General features: G+C 42.6%; 2 protein-coding genes across 3 annotated transcripts; one reads left to right on the plus strand and one right to left on the minus strand.

The window, feature by feature from the left end:
* Positions 1 to 4508: 4508 nt before the first annotated feature.
* Positions 4509 to 23697, minus strand: slc37a3 (solute carrier family 37 member 3). 2 transcript variants are annotated; one of them, XM_079494923.1, is made up of 15 exons: positions 23334 to 23697; positions 22559 to 22637; positions 20675 to 20944; positions 16672 to 16786; positions 15850 to 15942; positions 14906 to 14989; positions 13961 to 14106; positions 12574 to 12670; positions 12297 to 12381; positions 11827 to 12071; positions 11005 to 11146; positions 9586 to 9687; positions 7752 to 7951; positions 7551 to 7616; positions 4509 to 6648 (listed from the first exon to the last, which is right to left on the minus strand). In XM_079494923.1, exons 3-15 carry the CDS (start codon positions 20752 to 20754, stop codon positions 6556 to 6558), a joined length of 1548 nt encoding a protein of 515 aa, XP_079351049.1. In that variant the 5' UTR covers positions 20755 to 20944; positions 22559 to 22637; positions 23334 to 23697; the 3' UTR covers positions 4509 to 6555. The 2 variants fall into 2 exon arrangements, with proteins under 2 accessions (XP_079351049.1, XP_079351050.1); XM_079494924.1 differs by having other exon boundaries at positions 22550 to 22637.
* Positions 23698 to 25529: 1832 nt separating this feature from the next.
* On the plus strand, positions 25530 to 25865 carry LOC306916374 (CDGSH iron-sulfur domain-containing protein 1-like; the record flags this gene model as incomplete). Its single annotated transcript, XM_079494207.1, has 1 exon — positions 25530 to 25865. The coding sequence occupies one exon, from the start codon at positions 25530 to 25532 to the stop codon at positions 25863 to 25865; it is 336 nt and encodes a 111-aa protein (XP_079350333.1).
* Positions 25866 to 25997: the final 132 nt, after the last annotated feature.

Consider the following 25997-nt stretch of genomic DNA (forward strand, 5'->3'; position numbering starts at 1 on the left):
TTGGCCTGTCTCTCCCCATGCCTTTGGCCTGGTGGAGACAACCAGTGGGCGGAAACAATCCCCCTGACCATTACAGTGATGCAGGCAAATGAAGGGGGTCACCAACTTCTTTGTTATGTGGTGCATATACAACAGTGAAAGTTAAAACCAGATTCTCGGGATGAAAGAAAAACATCAGTGGAGAAAAAAAGAGGAGCACACTGGAGAGGACAGGGTCATTTAGGGTCGTTTGTCCAGTTTGTTTGAGTGTTGAATGAGTGGATACTGTACTGAGTGTATAAGCCTTCTACCGTTTTGTGTCTCATCCATTTGGCGTTACAGATGTACTTAGTATTCAATATTCAGTGTTTGCACTTAATCTTCTATTCAGTTATTTTATGTACATATATATTCTCAATACCACGGGTGTCAATGTGGGGTCTGGGCCGAGGACCACCAGGGGTCAAAATGGACCTGAACGGGAGTGTACAAATGGGTCAAATTCAAAAAGGTTGAGAACCACTGCTTTACACCTGTGAAGGTTAGATTTATTGAAATTCAATCTCAATCCATGGCCGTCTAAATGTTATATATGCGTGCTTTCAAACGGGCGTCCCTATTTTGGAAACGTCATTAGAGACCAACGTTTTCAAAAGTATTATTATTATTTTCAAAATAGCAAGGTCTATAAGCTCACGTCTCATCATGACTTGACATTGAACTTATAGCTTTGTATGTGGGCACTTTGTCACCTTTTATAGTTTTCTGAAATGACATGAGATGGGTTTCTAAGAGACTACACAACCACCAACATCATTTCTATACTGGAACCCCAATCTACACTCATTTAACAGAGTGTAGAAATGGAACCAAATGGACCCCCGTTCCATTTATACACTCAAGAGTTATAGACCCAGGAAGGGTCCATTTGGACTCCCGGTGGTCCGCAGACCCAACGTTGAAAAACACTGCTCTAGAAAAACGTTTCCACTTTTAGCTGCCATCTCACACAAGGCTTTGTATGCCAGGCTCGAGACCAAAACCCAAGACAACAACACAATACATGAAGTGTAGGTACAAATACGACAGGTAGAAGGAAATCCACCGTCTGGCCGTCTTCCTCTTCCTCTTCGTGGTCATTTTGGGATCGAATGCCGTGTGGTCAGACAGCTTGGCCTTCTTCTTGACGGCGATGGCCTGGGATAATAAACCGGGTCTGAGGCCGGCCACCGAGCGGCGCGAGTGGCACGCCTCACACTGTAGGACGTCCAGGGCGGCGACGGCGTCGTCCTTCTTGAGGACGGTGTTGGGGGAGAGACAGGCGCGACACTCCACATATTCCTTGAAGTAGCTCCGCAGCACTTGCTCGATGTGCTTCAGCTGAAGCAGTCTTCCTTTGAACACGAGCTTGTTACTGCCGTCTATGGAGCCGCTCAAGCTCAGCTCGGCGGAGAGGAACATCAGCACGTGCTTGGGCTGGCGGCGCAGCAGTCTGCAGATGTCTGTGAAGTTCACCACGGCCGTTTTCTTCCTGGCGCTCACTCGCACCACCTGAGGCCTTACGCCCAGGTCGTCGTACGCGTCTCCTCCCTCCGATTCTACCCACTGGAAGGGCTCCTCAGGTTTCTTGCTCTTGGACATGTTTTCGAAAACCATCTAGCCTGCTGACATGAGTGACATGACATGACAGAGAATAGCCTGATTGATTGTGAGAAGCCTGATCAGTTACTGTTTAAGTACCCAGTCTGTCCACAGAGGCGTGACGTATTCTAAGCTTCTCAGCCAATCCCAATCACGAGGCTAGTCGTCCATGTAAGCGTATGTCCGCGTGGCTGTCTGTCTGGAGCAAATTTTCCAGTTTGTGTGTGATCCCTGACTGTCAGTAGGCCAACTTAGTACCTTTAAGATTGTGTCCAGGTAGCTCAGTCAAGCACTTTAGTGGTTTAGGGTTCAATCCCGGGCATTGCACCGCCCGTATATGGGCTTAATATCCCTGATGATGTCATAGTGATGTCACGAGAACTAGGCACAATATATGCCTAGGCAAGTTAAGTACGATGAGTCGGACATGTTGGGAGGAAAAAAGAAAGGTATAGATTTCCACGGGAAATCTGGGGAGGCTGTAACGAAGACTCATCTCCATTCATATTATCAGATCTGGGAGAGTTGATACTGGATATTTAGTCTCCATACATGGGGATATCCGACTAGCACGTTGGGATATAAGACATATACGACTAGCACGTATCCGAACCACCTAAGGTGGCTCCTTTCCAGGCGAAGAAGCAGCGACTCTACTCCGAGTCTTTGTCCTCCATTGTGGGTTAGGTGTCAAAAAACGCAAAGTTTCATAGTCTGCGACCTTTGGTCGAAATTACACTTATTACACTATTTCACTTATTACACTATTGCACTTATTACGCTTACCGGTATTACACTCTTTACAGTATTACTTATTGTGATAGCATAAGTGGTATACCGTTTTTGAAAAAGTGGTATACCACATTGAAATATGTAATAGTAAATGTAATATGTAAAAGAAAATATGAAATAAAATATACTAACTCAGGGATTCAAAGCAAAATCAAATCTCACAACTGAAATTGTGAGATTCACAGGGATTAGAAAAAGTGCTGTGTTTCCTGAACAATATAAAATTACAGCCAAGAAGTTGAACTGCACATTCAAAGACGTTAAAGAATGCTTCTGAACATCAATTTACAATTAAGCAATAGAACATACATTTAATTCTTAGTTTGACCCATTCTAAGAACTCTTTAATCTTATAAAAACGACTGAAATCCAGTGCAAGATTCGTTTGATGCTTCGGTATCATGGTTTGGGCGAACATTGACGACATCTTCTGGTGAAGGATAAGGTAGATAGAGTAACAACGATCACACAGACAACCTGAATGTAAATTGAGATTCAATGGCCTCTCCAGATTACCCCCATGAAATTAATCTGTAATTTTGCCTCTCCCAAAACCCCCAAATTAATGTAACACACAACGAGACACTACATACAGTCCTGCCAAGCTGTTGCAAAGCTGAAATCCCAAATTCAGACGGAACATCATCCTCTTGAGAATGAGAATGTGTGCAGGACAACACCAGCAAGGAGGGTTTTGGCAATTATTTGGACATTACCGATTGTTGAGCTGATGTCGCAGATAGCCAAGCTCTTGTAGATGACCCACTTCGCTTCCACGGACCCACATCTAAAATAAACAGGTTTGCGTTTCGATGGAGAGGCTACCTCATACGACTCCAGCTAAGCTCTGAACAGGTCATGGTGGGTCTCTGGCTCATCTGTCTTGACAGTTTTCTGGAACACGTGACTCTTCCCTGTGAACACACCTTTTGCAAGGAGTGAACAGCTGCACAGTGCACAAGCCTTATGGGCTGCACCCTCAACCACAATTAAACTTTAATACACATTTTAACAGTCCGATTTTACGCTCTACAACTAACCCACCATGATGCACGTTGAAGGCTCTACTATATAGCACAGATTACCAATGTCAAAAGAGTGAAATTAGAGAACTCAGTTTCCCGAATGAGTACTAAATGTTCAATCTGGGATTTGAATGCATACTAGTTTTACAGTAGAATATGCTAGCACATGATCTGCAGTGGCTGGAGGCGGTCTCCACCACACACTCCTGTTGGGGAGACCACACCACACCACCCGGCGTAGTTGAATAAACATCTTTTCCGCCTGGATTCCTTGGATCATGACACAATGTATAGGCCCTGCTTGTGCAAGATAAAATGTTCCGTCATTGTGCGTTTTCTTCAAAACACATGTTGCTACTACGCCTACACAATTAGGTACACATTAACTCTGGGGTCAGATCCCATTCCAATTGACTCTCCCTGGCTTCCAAACTTAGAGGGCCCTAGGTAGGTGACCAGGCCTGGGGGAGACCTGTGCTTTGAGGAGCCCAATGTCTTCTTAAATCATGCTCAAAACATGCAAGCTCACACTGTTCTGAAGGGAAACTCAGTCAGCTTCAAACAAAACTCACTAAAGACAAAATGCTGTATTTTAGCATTAACAGTGCACTACGTTTGCACTTTTGGCCATTGCTAAACAAAGAACATGCATTAACGGGTCCAACAATTAATCTAACAAGTTAATTTTATCTATTTGTTTTAATCTATATAATTTAATGAAATAATCAATAATCTATCGCTTATTTGGGATGTAATCATAGATGAAAAGAAAAAATCACACCCGTGTGAACTGAGTGGTGCAGTGACGTCACACACTAACCATAGCAACCGTGCTCATCTGTACGTGGCCCCACGTACAGGTACACACATACACAGGTACAAACAAAGCTGGTTGTTGGAGTGGTTTGCACCACTCAAAAAAATACATAGTGAAAATAGCTGATCTACAAGCTTACAACGCACATGTTGATCCGCTATTTTCACCATTAGATAACACGGTTGTACGACAACACTTTTAAGTGGTTCATCAATCAGTTGGTATATAAAGAATCACTCGTGAGGGGCGACTGGTAATGTATGTTTAAAGTGCTCTAAACAAACAAAAGGTCCAAAGACTTTGCAGCAATATGATGTAATTTCAAAAGCCAGACATTGGAGAGGATAGTGCCCCTCAAAAAACAATAAAACATGCTTCTTAATTATTCAATTAATTGATTCAAAAGTAATTCAATGAAATAATCACGAAGAATAGCACAAGAATAGTGTAAATAGCATCCCTAATGAAGTCATTAAGGACCAAGTAATGTGCAACAGCATTCCATGGATTTTCTTTATTAGGGCTAAAATATTATATATATATATATATATATATTCACATATATATTCCCCAACACTGGCACAGCTGAAAAAGCTGAAAAGAAAACCTACCAACTTCTGCTTGTACAGTTTAAAAAAATGTTGTGGCGCAAGACATTTTGAGAGGGACTGAAAAAGTCTCCTTGTTTTGGTATGTGTGCATCAGAGATATTGAAGAGAGTTGCGTCATCTCCATTCACGTCATCGGGCCAGGCCTTCTACACACACACACACACACACGCACACGCACACGCACACGCACACGCACACACACCTATTGGCGAATAGTGACAAAGCCCTGAACCAGAAGTTTACGGAATGCACTGGAGTTTATGGGCATCTATTTGAGTTACATGAACCATGTGACTGGCGCTGTTTTCTGCCCCCCTCAATGGCACAACTCTCAATATAAGGAAGGCCCTTATGTGCATTAATCGATACACACGTAGTGTGTTTGTTCAGTTAAATAAGTAATTGTGCCCCATCTGTGTACTCAAGTTGTAGTGCAACGAAAATATAAAAGTCAAGCGATTTCGATCCAAATTAAGATCTTTCCCCTGTCCACACATGAAATAGCAGGCACACTGTGCCTATACATATTTGCTTAAAGTTCTTGTTTCTAATTATTGTCTACTGTGAAAGTGTCAATTGTTTGTCTGTTAATTTTTTATTTATTTTTTTGCGTACACAAGTAGGGGTGCTCCGATTAGGTTTTTTTGGGGCCGATATCGATCTTTGGAAATTAAAATATATATATTATATGTCAAAACTGTTCCTATGTGTGTGTGTGTGTGGGGAGGAAGGGGAGAATGTTTAGGACTGTCACAAAGACGCAAAGTGATATTATGCTATACTGTATATCTGATTGACTTTTATTCCACTTAAATGGTATTAAACATTGGTTTCTCCAGATCTGGAAAATTGCCAATCACCGATCGAGTCATTTGGAGTGAAAATCAGCCGATTCATATCGCTGGGCAATCGATCGGAGCACCTCTATACACAAGATAAAAACAAACAAAGGCTTACAGTATACAATATATATCCTAAAAATAAGACTCTACATGGATGACTTATTGAATGTTACAATTGGCATTTCCCTTTCACCCGACTCGGCTCAGCTCAACGCTGTTCAAGTAAAACCACATCTTAAAAAGTTAAATATCAATTGCACAAATACAACTATACATAATAATACATTCCGAGTTGACAGTGAAATAATCCACAGGCAGGTCCGACTGAGAAGCTGCATCCTGGTCCTACAGTACAATGTCTCAACCAGGAAAAAGCTCTAATCCAGGACGGGCGATTCTGCAACGCAGCTCAAACTAAGATACCGTGATGACCGCTTAAGACCGTGTACGAGTAGAACTATTATTTACAGTACATTTCACATTTTCGACTTTTCCTCCGTTGCTTCCTCAATCCACAGTCACGTGTAGAGAGAGAGCGCAGTGGCCATTTCCTGTCTCTTGCTCAACAGCGCGCTGCATCAAGATGTGCATCCATCGTTCACAATTACCTTCAAGTTAGGAGGAGACGACATCGACAACCGCAGAATCCCAAAATCCAATGCTGTATAATTATATATCTAAAAACCTTTTCCTCTGTACAGATAACTGAGCCACTATGCGGACAGACAGACCTTTCCGAAGTATCTAAGCTTACCCCGGAAGGCTGGACTTGTTCGTGGACGGGGAAAAATTGAAAGACTGCCGTGCCAGAATACTCCCCCACAAGGGCAGAAGGAACGTTAAGGCCTTCAGAGCTGGCGGAGGACAGCCCGCCTGTCTCTCCACAAGGCATGTAGCTCCTTGAAGATCAGGGGACCGATGAACACGATGCTGCATCCCGTCTGTAGTCACACACACACACACACACACACACACACACACACACACACACACACACACACACACACACACAATTAGATCACTCTGATTTCATTGCCAGTTCAATCTGCAGCAGTGACATCAGGAGAGATTTACTTATCCACTGGAGATTTGTACACATTTCTTTTACAGAATAGGTTGGGGTATCACAGATATAAGAATGTGTATGTAATGGGAGTCCCATGGTCTACTCTAAGGCAGTGGTTCTCAAAGTGGGGTCGGGTGACGCCCAGGGGGTCCCCCAGCTAAATTAGTTAACACTAATTATGCTAAGGACGTGTATACACGTCTTTTCTAATCAAACCGTGGGGGGCCTTGGACGTGTATACATGTCTTTAGGTCCTTTTTAATGATATCAAACAAGATCGCTTTCTTCTTTTTTGGCCTTTCCTTCTTCAGCAATCCTAGACCTGTTTCACGCATGCGCACTGCCGTTCACTTCCTTGTTTACGGCCCGACTAAAGTTTTACTCTAAATCTACAGGCGCTCTCCATGGTTTTGACCAAAACGCTGATGTTCTGTACTAATTTCTGACTTCAGCAAGCATCTCGTTTGGAATATAAACACTTCTAGAGAGAGTTTAGATGTGAGAGCGCAACGTAATAATGGAATATTATGCCTCCCGGATTTGGGGGGGGGGGGGGGGGGGTAATGGAAGGCGGGGCTTTTCAGAGTAAACCTGCCTCATCTGCTACGGCATCAAAATCAGTTTAACCACTTTAACAGTACACTGTCTATTTGACAATAGGTGGGCCGCAGCCAGAGGCTACATGTATTTGGGGTTCCAAATGGACATTAGCAGGTCTGTAACCCTGAGAGTTCTGTTATGGTATTGAAATCAAAAAGTGTATACACAGTATCTTACCATGACGATGAAGAAGTAGAAGACACTGATCCAGCCCAGTCTGCTCTCGATCAGCGACACCAGGTACTGCAGGACAAGAACGTGTTATTCATGGTCACTTAACACTTCATCGTCGCAGATCGTCCATGTCTAAAAGTGCATGGCACGTGCTCTAATGGCTTAGAGGGGTCCAAGATCTGAGCACTACTAGGTGTTTTGTACCTGGCCCCCTGCGGCTCCGAGGCTGCCGGTGCCGTCTATGATGCCCGTGACGGTGGCGAGGGCCTCGCTGCTGCCCCTCAGGGCGTCCTGTCTGCCCAGGTCAGCCGAGATGGCCGAGCTGATCATGCTGGACGGACCGCCGATGAAGAAGCCTGTGATGGCCAACAGAACGGCATTCACCACCTTGTCATCAGGAGAGTCTGAGAGAGAGAGAGATGAGGGGGGGGGGGGGGGGGGGGGGGTAAAACATGAGATGATGAAGAGGTTGAGGTTTGGATTGTCCATGAGAAAACATACTTAAAATGTCCCATAGACCAGTAGTTCTCAAACTTTTCAGGCCACCAAAATAATCATATTTGAAGTGGGGACCCCCACAAAGTCATATTTGAACTGACCCTCAACCCTGACAAGCTTTAAGTTGTAGAAGTTGAGGCATTACATTTCGTTTTGACTCAGTTCCACAGAAAAATATTGTGAAAATAGCCTATCTTACAAGCTCGCAATGCGAGGCTTGTGAGCTTGTAGACCAGCTATTTCTGCGTCTAGAGCAAACATTTTACCTCTTTCTTATATTATTTGACAATTTGGCTAATGTTTCACATTGTTATAGTACAGTATAGTTCGGATTACTTTTGATCCAGTAATGGTCCCAAATCATCAACAAGTTTATATCAGTGGTCTCAAAGTGCTCAAAGTGGTCTCAAAGTACACCCCTCTTGCTCTTGGGTGTGTTCCAGGGGGTCCCACTCCCTAGCAAAATGGGGGACAGTTTAATGTCACCATTATTTCACCCAATGAGTAAGACTGCCCATTCAGATCATAGGTTTAACTCTCTCTCACCACTGCTGTAGAAATGAATACATCTAATAAAAAATGAATTATTTGTCCGACCGTGACCCAATGATACGTGTCAGTTTGAGGGTACTTGAAAATGTTTGAGAACCACTCCATGACAATTTGGATGATTCAGTAACACAAGTCTGTATTTACACCTGTAGTCCACCAGGGGTCATAAAAAGGCATAATAGGGAAAGTTCACCTCTGTTTTCATAATGGGAACCAATGTCTTCAAAGTGGAAAAAGCCCACCCTGGCCACACCCTTAATTTATCCTAGATAAACACTCTATTCAATGGTAGCTCACCACTCCTATATGCTAACAGTGGAAACTTTAACATTATATGAATCAGACATACACAAAATCTTCAGTTTAAGGGTCCATTTGGTTACATTTATACACTTTCAGAGATACGAATAAATTTTCTTTTGTTGATGGCATTATTGTGTTATTTTATGCTATGGTATGCTATGGTACCACAATGGAAACAAGTCCAAAGGACATGTATGTGTTGTCTTTATAGCAGGGTTTAGCAGGGTTCCCAAACATTTGTAACAATAGCAATCATACAGTGCAATAACGAGGCTCTTACACCTGTGTGCCATCGATGACCGACTCTAGAGAAGGTGTCAAATGACAAAAAGAGCAGATTTACAGCTTTTAGTTCCATTCCTTTTGTCATGTGACGTCCTGTACACATCTAAGCCAATTAAGCCACAGGTATTTCTCATAATGTTTGGGGCAGTTTCTTTTTTATTGTGAACAAATTACAAAATCAATAGTAAAAAACAATGTATATACAAACATTTCCCAAAGCATTTAATTGTGTTTCTCATATAATATTTACAGGAATCCCATGACAGTGGGAACCCTGTTTTAACCTCATGTCTGACTGTACCACATGCTGTTTACATTTTTGACTAATACAAATATTTAATAAAAAATAAGTTTGTTTGTTTGTTTGTTTGTGTGTGTTTGTGTGTGTGTTCAGACTCACGGCTGTAGCCCACCAGGGACCCCATGGCCAGCAGCAAACTGACCGCCAACACAGGCGCTCGCTTTCCCACGCAATCAGAGATCAGACCAACCACTGTACCTCCTGAGAGAGACGGGGACAAATGGAACGGCATTAAGGGCATTACGAGAAGTTCCCATTCACCTCCACTGAATTTGTAATGGGAAGCACAACTAGACACAGGTCTGGTTGGTGGCAAAGCAAACAGACCAATGGACACAAGTGATTCAAGCCACTTGTGTCTCGTTGACTCTACCCAGCACAGGTGTGATCAATTAAATAAGTATACCCGTTTCGATTTGCTGGGGGGGATGGGGTGAAAATCTTTTTGATATGATCTACTGTACTGTACAAGCTTACACTGTGTCACAATGAGCTTGTAAATCAGGTCCACAATAAGGTATATTCAGTGATTTGACTTAATCTAAATATCACTTATTTTTTCTTTTTTTCTGGATAATCCTCCCTACTATAGAGTTTGCTGACCATATAAGGAGTTCCTCCCTGTCCCCAGTGAGCCCCTGGGGTCAAAAAACCCTAGTTTCAGTTTTGGTGGCGGGTGGCAAAGCCTTCATCCAATCAGGATGAGAGAGGCCTTCCTCCAATCATGATCGTGTGGGGGCGGGCTTTGTGCACATGCTGTTGGCCTGTTGCACTTCCCCCCACTGTAGAGCGTGCATGTGCACATTTTGTTACCGGGGTGGACTGGGTGGTTTTCCAAATCACTCAAATCACTGAATGCTCCTTTAAGTGGTTAAGAAAAAGTCACTGCAGTCGGTTTTCACAATTCAAACCTTGTGTATACACTGTATATTGGAACACAGAGAACTCATTCTTCTAGGAACTGGGAGGCGAACTGGAACGGAATGCATTGAAGTCAAAGAGCATTGTCTATTTTTATTATGACCTTTGTCACTTCAATAAAAGAAGACATATATCACATGTTCCTATCACGTGCATCCTATATAAGAGGTATCTAAATAGCAACTGTGTGGACAGTCTTGGCCAGTTCTGCCCAGGCAAGAAATTTAGTCTTTGCTGCACATTGAAACAATGTGTGATGTCTTTTATCTCCCTATCCTTCTTGGACAAAAGGTCTCACAATCACTCAAAGTTTTCCATCTGCCTCGCAAACTTTTAACTCCTGTTCCTACATAATATAATGAGGATTAAGTGATAACCGTTTACATGAAGATTGAAAATGGGTGAAGCTGTCCTTTAAGTATACCCTAATACTTAATCAGATTACCATAATGGTGTGATGTTTACATTATCATACCTATATCCAAGGTGTAATGCCCTAATCGGGGTACGATGGGTTCGCTGTATCATCAACGTGTACGACGTGAACACACTCGGTGTCGTCTTCAATACTATTGGTGGGGCACGCTCGTCACTCACCGATGATCCCGCCCACGTCATACCAGATGGACAGTCGGTCGGCCTGGGCCTCCTTCCAGCCGTAGTTGTTGCTCAGGTAGAACGGAAGCCAGAAGAAGAAGGAGTAATTCACCAGTTTCAGACAGGCGTAGGACAGGGAATACTGCAACGCGGGGGGGGGGGGGGGGGTAATGAGAATTATCAATCAAATCAATCAATTCAACTCAGGGTTCAACTCATTAAACTCACATACGCCTGTCGAGGTTTAGCTCTTCTTTTTGTCTAAATGTGTATTTATCTAACTTTTATTGTTTTATCTTACTGGAATTCTATGAGGCCTGTATAAGATGCTATACAAATAAAACAATATTATAGTGAGGACGTCACAAGTTAGAATTGTGTCCTGTGCGACTCTCCCCTAGCTGGAATGCATCTTAACCACTTTCAACACGGTGTTCTTATTTCGTACAAGCATCGTGACATGCCCAGAGGCAGACAACGAAGTGTCTTCAATATTTGTATTGGCAATAGCAGATATGCAAGCTCTCAGTCACCCTCAGGTCTGGTGATGCAAACCTGCAAGACGTCCTCAAGACCAATTACCGTACCTGGGGCGACAGAGCTTTTACCGTTGCTGCCTCAACCCTGTGGAATGCACTCCCCAAAACTCTGAGATGCCCCCACCCTCTAAACCTTCAAAACCAACCTCAATGCCCACCTCTTCAATATTGCTTTCCCTAGCCAACCCTTTCCACAGTTTTTATTGATTTTGATGATTTTATTCCCCCCCCCCCCCCGCTTTATAATTGAGATATTTGTATTAATAAGATAATGCAGACTCACGGGCAGGACGCCGGGCAGGCAGAAGGCCTGGCAGAAGCCGATGGGGACGGGGGGCGGCGGATGGAGCGGCGTCTCGTCCTGTCCCTGGATGGAGTAGTAGCCTCCGTCACACACCTCCACCTCCCGCTCCCCCTCCCCCTCCTCCTCCTCCCCCTCCTCCTCCTCGTCACTCATCAGAGGCCGGTGGCTGTCCGTGTCCACCGTGTCCACCCGCCGCACACACGGCTCCTCCTCCAAACTCAGACCTGACAGAGAGACGCACCATAGAGAGAGAGACAGAGAGCCATGTTCAATACAATCTGTGATTGATTGAATACTTTAGACAGAAATGTAAACATGTGTCCCGGATCGTAGCTTTAACAACAGGTTAGAATGAACCGTGAGACCAACACGCATTCAACGCGAGTCTCACACACATTCAACCCCTGGGTACGGCAATCGATATCCAAGAAGCACGTTGGGACACTTACCAGCTTCTTTGGGGGAGGTGAGCAGACCAAAGAACACGACCACGCCGCCAGCAAACTGCACCACAGACGTCACCAGGAAGGCATACTGAACGCACACACACACACAGACAGAACCACGTCCACTTTAGCCATCTACTCTTGTACTTTAGTACAAATACTTTTACTTGTAACAATGAGTATTTTCATATTGTGGTATTGCTACTTTTACTAAAAAACCCTAACCCCAACCACTGGTGCGCGCGTGTGTGTGTGTGGTGTGTGTGTGTGTGTGTCTCACCTCATATCCATACTTGAGCACACTGGATGCCAGGAAGGCTCCCAGGATGTTCCCCACAGAGGCACACGCGCTCCACAGCCCAAAGATGAAGCCTCGCCTATAAGACCAAGTGGATATTGATTGTGTTTAGTGTTACTTAAATTACCTCGTACGATTCTTCAAAAGAGGACCGTTTGTTGAAATTGTGCAATCATGTCATGATTTGTTGAAATGGCACATATCACATTTTGGAACAGAATTCCTAACTCTTGCTATTAAAATCCCCAAATTATGTTTACAAGTCCTCCAACTGCCAAAAAAGCACATTCTGTGACTCAGGCCCCTGAATGGTGCCTGTGTTTTGGCTGCAGACTGGCATGAATGGATATGATTCAGCGTGCATGTGCGTGTGCATGTGCGGGGATGTGTGAGTGTGAGTGTGTGTGTGTGTGTGTATGTATGCGTGCGTGCGTGTGTGTGTGTGTGTGTATTTCTAGATTATGGTCATCGTGATGACATGTTGTAAGGTCAGATGTTGGATAGATTATTAACCTGCAATTTGGTAAACACACACACCCAGTCCTTGCTCGCATACAGTATATTCTTCTGCAATGTCAACAGCATAAAGTGATTGTGGATAAGGACAAGCCCTTCTGAGATTAAAGGGAATGGTTGAAAGGCAAGCTCAAAGCAGCATTGAGCCATTCCCTTGAGTTTACAGAAGGCATTTACCATACAGAGTTCTCATCTACAGTATCTCACATGACATGAACTTGCTAAACTGAAGCAAACTCTCCACTCCCACGCTACCAAATCGTGGGTTAATTACATTATCCATTTGAAACACTAACCCTGGCACGCCGCATCACCATTTTGGGCAAATCTAAAACGTGAGGGCTTGTTCGTCCCTGAAACTCTTCCACAATCTTCGAATGCTGCAGAGACTGTAACTCCGCATCGCAAACGTTGTGATAGACATTTGTGTCCTTTATCTCCATGAAAATACAATTTTAAATAAATAATTCATAAATAAATAATTCCATTTCTGCTAAGCTAGATAGGTAACTAATTGGATCCAAGTAGGAAACGGTTTTATGCGACTGCAAAGGCCAGGACATCCACTTACCTTATTTTGGCGGAAGGAAGTGTTTGAAAATTGTGAGAGACAACAACTCTGTCTTGAGAGACTATGAACTTGTACATTTTCGCTATATTCGTAACACAATGTATATTGTTGCTGTCGGGCTAACTTTTTTTTTATTATTATTTTATATATTAATGGTTAATGTGGTTAAACGCTAACGTGACATGGATGCGTTCCAGGTCTCAATGGATTAAGGCCCTACTTGATCATACTACAGCATCACACAGAAGCATCAAAGTAGCAGATCAGAAGTCCCAGACTCACCCGGACTTGCCGAACCAGTTTCCCATGACAGCCACCACGCACGGCCACACGGCTGACTGCAGCAGGCCGTTGAGGACCCACAGGCCACAGTACAGGTAGATGTTGTAGACATGGAGCCATTCTGTCAGGGTCCCGAACACAAACTCCTGCAAAGACACCCGAAAAGAAGATGTTTATCTTTATTATCCCATTAACACATCAATTGCCCAAGACGTCTGTGGACGTCTTTGGTATTACCGCACGGGCAGTGCCCAAGACGTCTTATTTTTTATTTATTTTTTAAATCATTTTCTTTTAATACGTGGTGCCAAAGTTTGTGTTTTCGCCATTGAGAATGCATTGGGCGTTTAAATTAAATAACTCAGAAACTATAAAACATTTCAAAGTAAAAAGTTCCAGCATGTGTCTCCACAGTCAGCTGAATTATAAAAAATGTGAATGGATTTTCTAGGTGAAAGTGATTTTTGGGCAGTTTTGCGTGGGCTCTCAAAGTGAGACTTAGTTGAGGCCGATTCTACAAATGCCTTCTAAATCAGTAGTTCTCAAACTTTTTCGTGCCAAGGACCCCCAAATTGATGGGGCTCCCAGAGATGTAACGTAATCGTACGAAATGGGAGTCCGTGGCCTAACGCCCATTTAATGGGAATATTTTAATTAGGCACTAACACAAGTCGAACTTTAAATCGAAATGTTGATTACATTATTTGAAAACGTTGTGACTATGTCATTGCAACTTGAAGGAAGTGGAAATGTTTCAAATTCACGCAAAAACTAATATTATTCCACGCCTTTGTTATATTATGCGAAAAACCATCCGTTTGGTCACCTTTCCTGGACAAACAGAGGTTACAATACAGGTGGTGTGTGTGTGTGTGTGTGTGTGTGTGTGTGTGTGTGTGTGTGTGTGTGTGTGTGTGCACACAGACGTGTACAGTAACTCCTCACCACCACAGCAGAGCCACACAGGCCGATGCATAGCACATAGCGCAGGTTCAGTCGGTCCCCGATTACACCACTTATGTACAGACCCTGTGACATCAAGGACAAGAACACACGTGGAGAAGGAAAACATGAAGACCAGTGGTTTTCAACCCTTTTCATATCTAGGCCCATTATTTATTCGACTTTTGAGCCACGGACCACCACATGATGAGATTTAGCCTCTCAGACCAATGGAAGACTTAGAATATTTTGTTGTCGTTTGATGCGATTTTGTCCACATTTCCATGCTGTATTGATGTGGCACCATTAGGAGAGATAACAGGTAAACGTTGATCAAAATAACAATTCATTTACATTCTCTAGCCTAATTGTGTAGACTTCTTGTAAATTAAGTTATTTAACAAAAATGTAACACTTGAGAGAGTAAATTGAAACCAAATGGAGCCGGACCGTAAAGGTGGTTGCACACCGGCCACGTTTTTCGGAAAACCGATGGAGAAACGCAGCTAAAAATCCGAATTCGCATCCGATTCGCGCCCGGTGTGTGGAGACCTTTAGGGTCCATTTTGGTTTCATTTTACGCTCTCAAGAGTTAAAGATCTAACGGTCTATTTGGTTACCATATCTCCTTTATTGAGCTGGGGACTACATATTTGGGCATGCCTGACAAATAAATCCATATATGGAAATACAAGGGACACAGACATAATAACTGGGTGGGGCATTCATTTACAACATGCATCGTTCCAAGTAGGCCAGTGCCCAACAGGCACTAAAAGCAAGGTTAGTACATTTACCAAAAACTAACAAACAAAATAATTAAAACTACTACTATGTGAGGGAAAAAAGGTGACCCTACACATGAGAACTCTACTGCCCCAGTAGCTACTTGTTGAGTAGCGGTACATGTACATGTGCATGTATGTTGACATTCAGTGCTCACTCACCACAGCATATGAGAAGAGGAATATGGTGTCCAGGGCTCCCAGGAATAGTGTGGCCTCCTCTTCATCTTTAAACAGACGGTTGTCCTCCCATGTCTGGGACACACACAAAGATCAGAATAACCATTTAACCGAGCATAGTCTTTCTTTCTTTTCATTCAGGGTATGTGCATGCACATACCCTCTATACTCTACGGTACATTCCATGGATCTCTGCATATTGACAGACCATGTTGCTACAACTGATAAGCTCCACTATATTCGGAACCACTTCCGCCAGTACAATACTGAGTAACAACACAACACAAAAGGAGAGGGGAGTCTATCTAACAGTGGTCTATTGTGATTGCACCCACAGATGACCTCTTACACAGGGTGGGGGGAGTGTAACCTGCTCTATCTTTGGAGTGCAATTATTATAATTTTTGCCAGTGGAACAATTCCCCTGGAATGGAGGTGACCTTCTCTTGTCCTACTCGCGCTGCGTTGCATATAAGCGTTTAGGTTCTAAACACTTATTTGTAACACTTTTTAAAGGTGTCACAGTGTTTAGATTATAAACTGAAGAACATGTTTAATCGCCGGTAACACTTTTTAAAAACATAAATGTGTTTAGTTTTTACAATCAAAAGTCAGTCATATATACGTGTTTAGAATTAGAACACTAGGTGATCTCGTGAGGTGACTCGTGTTCTAGTGTATTTTATATCCATAAATAAACATTTGGCTTTAAATTATTACAGACTGGTGTTTAGGTTTTAAATGCGTCACGTGTTCCAGGGAATTACAGTGATACTGTACAGATGATTATTGCTAATACGTTACCTCTCCCGGGGAGAACGGGGGCTCGCTGGCATTGTGGACGGACGGGGTCCACTGAGCCGAGATGCTCACTTTCACATTACTGAACGTCTTCCTGGACGCGTGCAGCAGCACATAGCTAGAGAGAGAGAGAGAGAGAGAGAGATAATGAGAGAGACAGAGAGCCCTATTAAGCAAGACGAAAAACCCATGCGGTAATACAGATTTCGCCCTCGCTCTGCGCCTTTTCGTATTATGGAAGCCGTGGTGAGCGCTCACTCATATGGAATACCACGTTCCTGCATAATTTAGCATTGGGGGAGTGTCCATATGTTAATTATTTTCGCTTTGCGCTAATTTGCTATTAAGCCCCTTGACCTAAAAACACTCAGCGCATACCGATTCCGCCTGGGTCTGACCACGTCTTAAAAGCAAAAAGCACTGTTTGATTTGACACTTGAGCGGCTCTGGAGTGCTGCTGGAGTGTTGCCATGTCTGTTTATTATAAGCGGCTTCTTTTTCTGCAAAGTTGCTTGTAAATATTGGTAGTTGTGGTTGCTTTTCTTGTTTCTAAAGTGCTTATTTGGGCTTTTCTCCTAATGTTGTTTAAACCAGTGATCCTCACACAGCGACATTCCCATGGCAAGGACCCCCAGATGAATGCATTTGCCCAACTAAGCCAGTGACCCCCATGACAGATTTGTGTTTTTAAATGTTTCAATAACATTTTTCAAAAATATTCTTATTGTCACTTTTTTCAAAGATTACTTTTGAAAATAGCAGATCTACCAGCTCACAATGCATCACATTCATTCATTAAAACAATGAACTCTGACTGCAGGGGGATATATATTTATAATGATCATTATAACAATGTGCAAGAAAATATGTAAAAAGAAGGAAGAACTTTATATTTGTGGACAATCAAAATATGCTGGAAATTTTAATGTGGTGTCATTAAAAGGAATCTTGATATGGCAGACTCACTGTCTAGAAAATAAAAACATGGCACTTCATTTAAAATAGGTTGTAGACCCCTGTTATATGCGATTCTTTTGGGAGTATGTTTATAGACCTATTTACTTGTTTCTATGAGACATGGCAACAGCGAGTTTTCTGGCTTTCTCGTTGAGATTATAAAGGGTCATATATCGCTCATTTCTAAACCTTTTTTAAAAATTAAAACATCTCCATAATCACTGGGAGGTTTGCTTTCATACGCTGTATCACACCCCACTCAATTCTTCTTCAATAAAATGCTACGAGCGAAGACCATAACATTGGGGCCGCAGCAATACGCATGGCCCACGTATGCCATTTCAACTCATTCCTTCGTCGTGACTCGAATGAAATAAAATAAAATAAACGTTATTTTACTGGTGTTTTTCAATAGAAACAAATAAAGAGCGTGTGTGCAACAGTCAGTGCATATACGTGCATGCACTATAGGCTATATTTCCTCCTTGTCGGGATGGTGAGCTGAGCTCTTCACAGCCCGTTTGTCTTTCATATTATTCTTATAATATTTGATATTATAAACACTCATGGTTCTCTCATTTCTCAACCGTTTTTTAAAATGTAAAAATCCCCATATTCCTTAGGAATCTTGCTTTCATTCGCTGTATGGTACATGGTTCTATTTTTATCGAATTAAACAATATCAAACGAACTTGTATGTTCGGGGGTTAGACGATTCTGGGAACATTACGCATGGATTGCCAATTTGCCAGCCAATGCTGCGTATCTACTCGCAGTTCCATTCCGATCTGAAAGGTATAGGTAGGTGCCATTTCAAAGTCTTAGTTATTCATTTATGAATCAAATCAACTAGAATACATATTTTTACAGCTGTTTTTCATGCTTAGAACAGAAACAAATTAAGTGACGATGTGCGTATATCTCCCTCCCTTAGCATATGGCTGCGCCGCTGTAATGACTTTCCAATGAAAACTGCAAGTTACTTAACAAAATAGAGACATAGGCCTACAAGCTATGCACATCATGGCTGTGACAGCTTGTGGAACTGTTCTTTGGAGGCATAAAGGTGACAGCATGCAGTGCAATATGAATAATTAACCCAAATGTGACAAAGTCATGTCATGTCTATGGTGCCAGTCTGCAGAAATGTAATACCACTTGCCGAAAAAGGCGCATCATCAGCTGGTGTCGTAAAGAGAATAGTACGGACATGTTCATTGGGTAAGCCTCAAAACTCCCTTAAACACTCCCATGACTAATTCAAGGCCGTTTTGCTCACACCACGGGGTGTCGAAAGCGCTTCTTACCTGGCCCATAATTGTAATATGACATTGCACCCGCCCCCACGTCTTAAAAACTGTAAAATTATATGTAATTAGATTCCACTTGCTTAATAGGGCCCAGAGTATCTTAGCAAAGCAACAACCTGGTAGCCTGCACGGCACATAATTATATTCAAGCGTACCGTAAAATTGTGGGCGGGAAACGGCCTATTTGTAACTATACCTTGCAAGACAGGAACACATTTTGGTACAGTGTACAGTACAGTACACAGTACATAGCAATATAAATGTTTTGAACTGTTTGAATAAATATTTTTGAGTTTTTCAGAAAACTTAGGTCAGGATTTAGAATCTGTGATATAAAAAATTAAACAATATGATTTTGTGCGGAGCCTTCCTTTCTTTATATATACATATATAGATGAGCGGTGGTTTTTTTTTCTCCACAACTCAGAGGGGGTACAAATGGCACCAAATGTGGATTGTGGATTTTACTGTGTAGTCGTCAAACAATGTGAGAATTCATGTCACACTTTTGTTTAGGTAGACGCAAGCCTTTGCATTAATCACTGATTGCCATTATAGATCTGCAGTGAGCTCAAACGTATTACACAATAGCACAGTCATTCAGTACATACTCTATTCTAACTTCTGCATACTCGCATAATAGTAGCTCGATGCAGTGTTTGAATGCTACGTATGCATTGCGGTGTAGGTTTTGTCTTGTGTGACAGACCGGACAAACAGGTTCTCAAAGTGGTTTTCTTTTCAGCCTCCGTCTACTCAGTCTGCAGTGTAAAAGCGGCAGGCCCAAAAGAACCAAGGGAGATTAGGAGAAGAAACACAGTAATACCGCAAAAATCCTGAGCCAATCATTTTAACTCTGAGGGGTCTGGCAGTGGTAACTGCAGTTCTGAAACGAGTTGCCTATCATTTAGTAGCACTCATGGGTCTCAAAGAGACTAGTCTATTTTGGCAACAATTGTAGGTTGGAGAAAGACTCCCAATTTACATACTTTGTTGTACAACAGTGTGGCACACAAATAGCGAAAATAGCCGATCTACAAGCTCACAGCGTGTCACATATGCTACGTTGTGAGCTTGTAGATCGGCTATTTTTGCCATTTCTTGAACGATTTGAAAAATATACAGTATATATATTATTGATAATTGTATTACCCCTAGATCTGATATTTTTGCATTTTACACTATTACGTGGTGCGCAACTAAGTAAGACTTTAGGCCTAGAAGGTTTAGAGTGGTCTGGTTGGCTGGAAGTGGTCCAAAACCGCCACGTTGGGGTTTTGTCTCAAGTGTGAGTGTAGTCTCTTAAAGGCACAGCTGCACACCTCACTTTACATTTCTTATCTAGACTTTCCTGATAAGTACGTTTGAAATGGGCTCACACTTTGGATATTTAAAACTACTGTGCAGTCAAACATTAACTCACCACTCACAGTAGCAAATCCTCACTGTTCATTAAATAGACTCTTGATGAATTAACACTGGGGAATGTTCTGTGTACCGAGTGTGTTGTAAATAAAATGCTTTCTAAATGTAAATTAGAAAGCATTTTATTTAGCCTAGAACTGGAGGTCTAGAACTTGGGGCCATGTGATCAGTGACATCACGAAGATGTAGGCTATTCTGCAGGCCAAATAGTACAGTCTGTACTATTCCGATTCTGTACTGTACAGAATCGGAATAGTACACGAGGCCCACCCATCTGCGAAGAGAGGCGGGGAAGCGTTGCGTAACTAGATTACCTAAAGAAGGTGAGGAGGAAGGCTGCGAGGTGATGATGGGTGTACTGCGACAGGTAGCCACAGCACGAGGAGGGAGGCATCACAGGGTCAGCTGGCTGGGAGGAGGACGGAGGATGGTGAAGGGGGGGGGGGGGGAGGTGGAGCAGGTGTGACTTCAGGGAACAGCCACGGGAGGAGGAGGAGGAGGAGGGGATCAGCTAAGGTGGTCCACAATGGCGGCTAGGAGGACGCACTGGCCTACATCCACAGTCACACACACAACAGCTTTGTCTGTGAATGAAATGAAAACGCCGGCCAGAGTTCATGTTTAGATACCCTGGTAGAAGTCTGAATGAGGACTTTAATTATAATGAGTCACGAGTAAAAAACATTTTGCTTACGTTTATTGCTAGAGAGATGTATTTTTAAACATTATTCAGACATACAAAAAGGAAGTCGAACAAAACACATCAACAAAGCTCACAACACGTGACATTGCGACGCATCGTGAGCTTGGATTCGGCTAGTTTCGCTGTTTTTGGAATAGGGCTTAAGAGTTTAATTAATATGGGTCCCAGGGAGACACCAAATTAATCTTTTGGGTCTCGAGCTGAAAAGGTCTGGGAACCTAGGGAACAACGCTTTCAGGCTGCCTGGAACTAGTACAAGTAGTTGGAGATGTTGCTATGGTGGAATGCTGTATGCTGAAGCATGTATCGATACACACAAGGTTGGATTTTGCCATTTGATTTTGTCATTTGTTTTTATGGCTGTAATGGATTATGTTTTAACCCTCCTTCAGGTCGGACTGAATTAAAGGACCACTTCACCACTTTTCAACTTATCTTCATATAATAGGTCCTCACTAATAATCATGATAAAATGGCACAATTATTTTCTACTCAGTCTGTGTCTCATAGGAAAGCTGTGGGCAGTTCACAAACCGGTCCACCAGTGACATCATCAATGGGGAATCCAAGCTAATAGAAACTGCAGGCTTTCTAGTCCTGAAAAGTTGCAATGTGAAAAAGGAAGCCATCGTTCTCACGATAATAAAAATCTAAACATTTTTGTAAAAAATCTACCTAACGATGATGTCACTGGTGGACGGGTTTCTGAACTGCCCACAGCCCTCCTATGAGACAGACTGAGTTTTATTTTATGATGATTATTAGTGAGGACCTATTATATGAAGATGGGTTGAAAAGTGGTCCTTTAAATACATGCATTTCCATTTGGGAAATGTAATCTGTATGATATGATTGATGATTGCAATTTAATAAGAAATATAGAAGTATGTACGCTACATTAACCCTGGGGTCTCAATTTTGGACTAAATTGTTTACTTTATAAAACACTGGACTCTGCATTCTTCTGATTAATTGAAAATGGTGGACCCTGTTGTAAATAAGTGTAATGCTTTATCATGGATTGTCCACAAAGTTACAGTTTTTGTATTGATTTGTGCTTTCGTTTGAAATGTACCCATTCTGCATAGCCTACTGTGCAATAAAAAATCAATCAATCAATCAATATATATATATATTTTTTCTTAATTCAATAACAGCCTAAATAAATTGCCCATTTACTAGCTCACAACATGAAATGAAATGAAATGAAATCTATATTTACCCAGGGTATCTGGGCTAAGCTCATAGAACACATTTCATCGTAGTGGTTGATGCCTTGTTCAAGGGCATTTCAGCGGTGGTAATTTTAACGTGTCGGACGGCTGGTTCGAACTGGGAACCTTCCGGTATCTAGACCGCGCCGCTATCCGTTCGGCCACCGCTGCCACATGACATGATGACATGATGTGATGTGTATTTTTTGCTATTTGTCATACAACATCAGGTTCAGGTTTAAGTTAAGCTTAGTAAAATCCTAGTCATCTACCGTAACTACCTCTGGTGCACCTTTGGATGAGGTAAGACGAGGTGTCACCGTGTCACCATAAGACAGGTATGTCGGCCAGCCCTCCGCCCTGAAATACCAGAAACCCACATAGAAAGGGAAAGGGAGATTAGTTACAGACTGGGTGTTGTTGTTGTTATTTGGGTTATCAAGTGGTCCAAGCATTTGCATCAGTAAATATTTACTGAAATCCCAGTTCTGAATCTGATGATGGACTGTACTGTACCTATATAGACTATAACAATCCAGATAATCTCTGTTGAAGGGCATGTAGACATACTGCTGTGTATGTACAGTATACGTACAGTACCACTGTATTATTTGCCAACTGTAATAGGCCTAAATATTCAATCAAAAAAAAATCAAGCAAACCGGTTGAACAGGCGTGCTTTGCTCTGCTTTGCTTTGCTGGTGTCCCAGAATCACCCATATTCCGTTTGTTGATCAGATTTGCTTTAATACCAGTCTGAGACTGTTGGTGGATCTGAGCCATATTACATCTTTTCTAAACATGTAGGGAAATAAACAGAGCCCTTGGCAATATCAGCAGCTATACTTAACAGTTTTCTTGAAGACGTATGTCTGTATCTTTTTCTAGTATGGCACATATGTGCCATACTAGAAACATATGTTAATAATACAATAGCCACATCACTCTCTGCTCATTTAACACTAATATAACAGACGAGCATAGAGCCAACGCGTACAGTTGAGACATAATAATAAAAGAACGATACAAATATAGCAGTAGAGTTGTAAATCTTACCTCTTATGTTGTGTTTGTTGTAGCGTTGCGCCGCTTTGACTGTCACTGTGTTAGTGTGTTTACTGTTGCAACAGCAGGATGCTGATAGGAAGGCTCTGCATCCCATAGCCTGGAGGGACAGGCGTGCTTGTGATTGGCTGGTTTGCGCTACCAATGGAGACGACATTAAATGTGTTGTCTGTGTGACTCATGGTGATGATGGTGTGACTGTGTGTAGTAGTCAATTCGTCTTTCCAAGTGAGGTCTCTCGCGATATAGCCATAGCGGTTAACTCGGGTTAATGCTATAGTTTTATATAATAGGCCTATTGATCTTAAGTAAAACAGCCCAAATAAATCTGTTGTCTCCACGCGTCCGCAGTTGCCTGACAACACCGGCACTCCAGTATATGGGATACTACATTTGCGTCACCGTTAACTAATGGTGTGTTACCGCCACCAACTGGCCAGAGGTGGAACAACAGACACGTTGAAGGTAAAACATGATTGATTGATTGATTGATTGATTGATTGAAAACGAAAGCAAAGTCAATACAAAAAACACTTGTGGACGAACCATATGATAAAGCATTGAGAAGTGTTTACAACAGGGTCCACAATTTTCAATTCATCAGAACATTTAGAGACATACACATATACACTTCTATAAAAAACAGGAAATCATAATAGGGAAAAACATGTACAGTATGGGGAAAAGTAGTAGGGTGGTAGCAGGGCAGCTTTTGAATGCTGCCCTCAGGGCAGCTTAAATGCTATACATACAACCAAGGTTACTGTGATAAGGTGTGCTGTGCAGGCCAGGTACGAGGGAAACAAAAGACTGGCTCTACGCCAGGGGTTTTCAACAGGTGGTCCGTGGACCACTGGTGGTCCCTGGAAGTATTGCATGTGGTCCCTGACCATTCATTTAGTAATGTATAGGATTTGTTGATTTTTAAAAATGTCATTCCACTAGTTGAGAAACAGTGAACTGAATGACCTGGTGACCTATATGATGACCGTCCATGTAGTCATTTACCGACAAATTGGAGGTCAAGAAATTCAACAGAAAAAGGGAGTTAGAAATCTCAAGAGGGGGAAGTGCAGCTGATTGTCTGGTTGAGTCATTATTATTAGGAAATTATTAGTAGTCAATGGACAGTGAGAGAAACAGACAGTGGAATGTATACACATGGGATGCATAGCAAGTGTTACAAAAGCATTAATCTTAGCCCATATCACCAGATTCCCCACCCAATGCAACAGTGGTCCCCAGGTTGATTCTAAAGTCAGGGTGGTGGTTCCTGGTTCACAATCAGTTGAAAACCCCTGCTCTACGCCACCACTGCAGGCCCCCTTTCCACCGGGTTTGAACTGGTTCAGTTATTTTCTCCTGCCTAATATTCAGTGTTTCCACGAAAATGAATTGGTTCAGATCAGAACCCTGAATGTGGGTTTGGAACTGCCACTGGAGCCAAAAAAATGGTCGCCGGTTCTGTGAAAGGTTCCAAGAATCTAGAACGGAACAAGTTCTAGAACCTACGTTATTTTAGTGGAAAAGAGGCCTCAGTGTGGAATGCTCTGCCAGAAGGTATGGAATCCCTGAATTCCCTACTGAATTTCTAAATTGATCTTAAATCATCGCTTCGCTTACATAGCTAACGTATAAAGATGCAGTCTACCATTCATTGTCAATTTTGGAGCAGCTACATGCATCATTGAGTCTTTGCATCGTCATGTCGCTGGCTTCCATTGACAATATATGGTAGACTGCATCTTTTACATCTGCCCGTGTGAACGCACCATTAAAGCCATGTCATAGAAATGCTTTTTAATCTCCATAGCAACCATGATGACGTCAAATCAGTGCTGTGTATCTGTGACACATTACTTTGGGAGGGCTTTGGGATATATAAGTAAACGTGTAGAACGCCGGGCTGACCTTGCTCTGCCACATTTCTGTAATCTCCCTCGACAATACAGCAGCAACCGCCGGTACCTGGGGAGTACATGACAAGCGAATCTCTTCGCTACAATCACAATCGGAATCAAACTTAATTGTCACATCAGAGGTTTACAGAGGTGTAAATATTTTTTTCCTGTGCATGCTCCGTCATATGGTCGTTTTCGTGGGAAGAGAGAGGGTAGAGGTTGACAGTCAGAAGCAGGAGAGAATAGAAAAACAGGACAGAAACAGGTCAAAATCTAATTGATGTCAATGAAATTGATATCAAAAGAGCAGCTAATTGTTGCAGTCCCGGTGGCGCTGATGGCAGCCACGGCAGGTTTCCTGGTGGGTCGGTACCTGGGCAGACACAGCGGCCACAAGAAGGCCCAGTGGGTTAACTCGTGCATCAGCAAAGACAGCCCCAAGGTGGTCCACACCTTTGACATGGAGGACATCGGCACCAATGCTGTCTTCTGCCGCTGTTGGAAGTCCAAGACGTTCCCGCACTGTGACGGCTCCCATAACAAGGACAACGAGGAGACGGGCGACAATGTTGGACCGCTCATCATTAAGAGACGTACGCCGTCGGTGGAGATTAATGCCTAACGTGTACAGTTGGAGGCCATCGATATTGTCCTTTTCTTTTTGCTGAGGTTTGCGTGATCTGCGCAAAAGGACAGTTAACCCATTTTGGGCGGGAACCCCTTTTGGTGTTTTAAACATTGTTATAATTTAGCT

This window comes from Electrona antarctica, assembly GCF_951216825.1.
Source record: "Electrona antarctica genome assembly, chromosome: 23".
NCBI classification, from domain to species: Eukaryota; Metazoa; Chordata; class Actinopteri; order Myctophiformes; family Myctophidae; genus Electrona; species Electrona antarctica.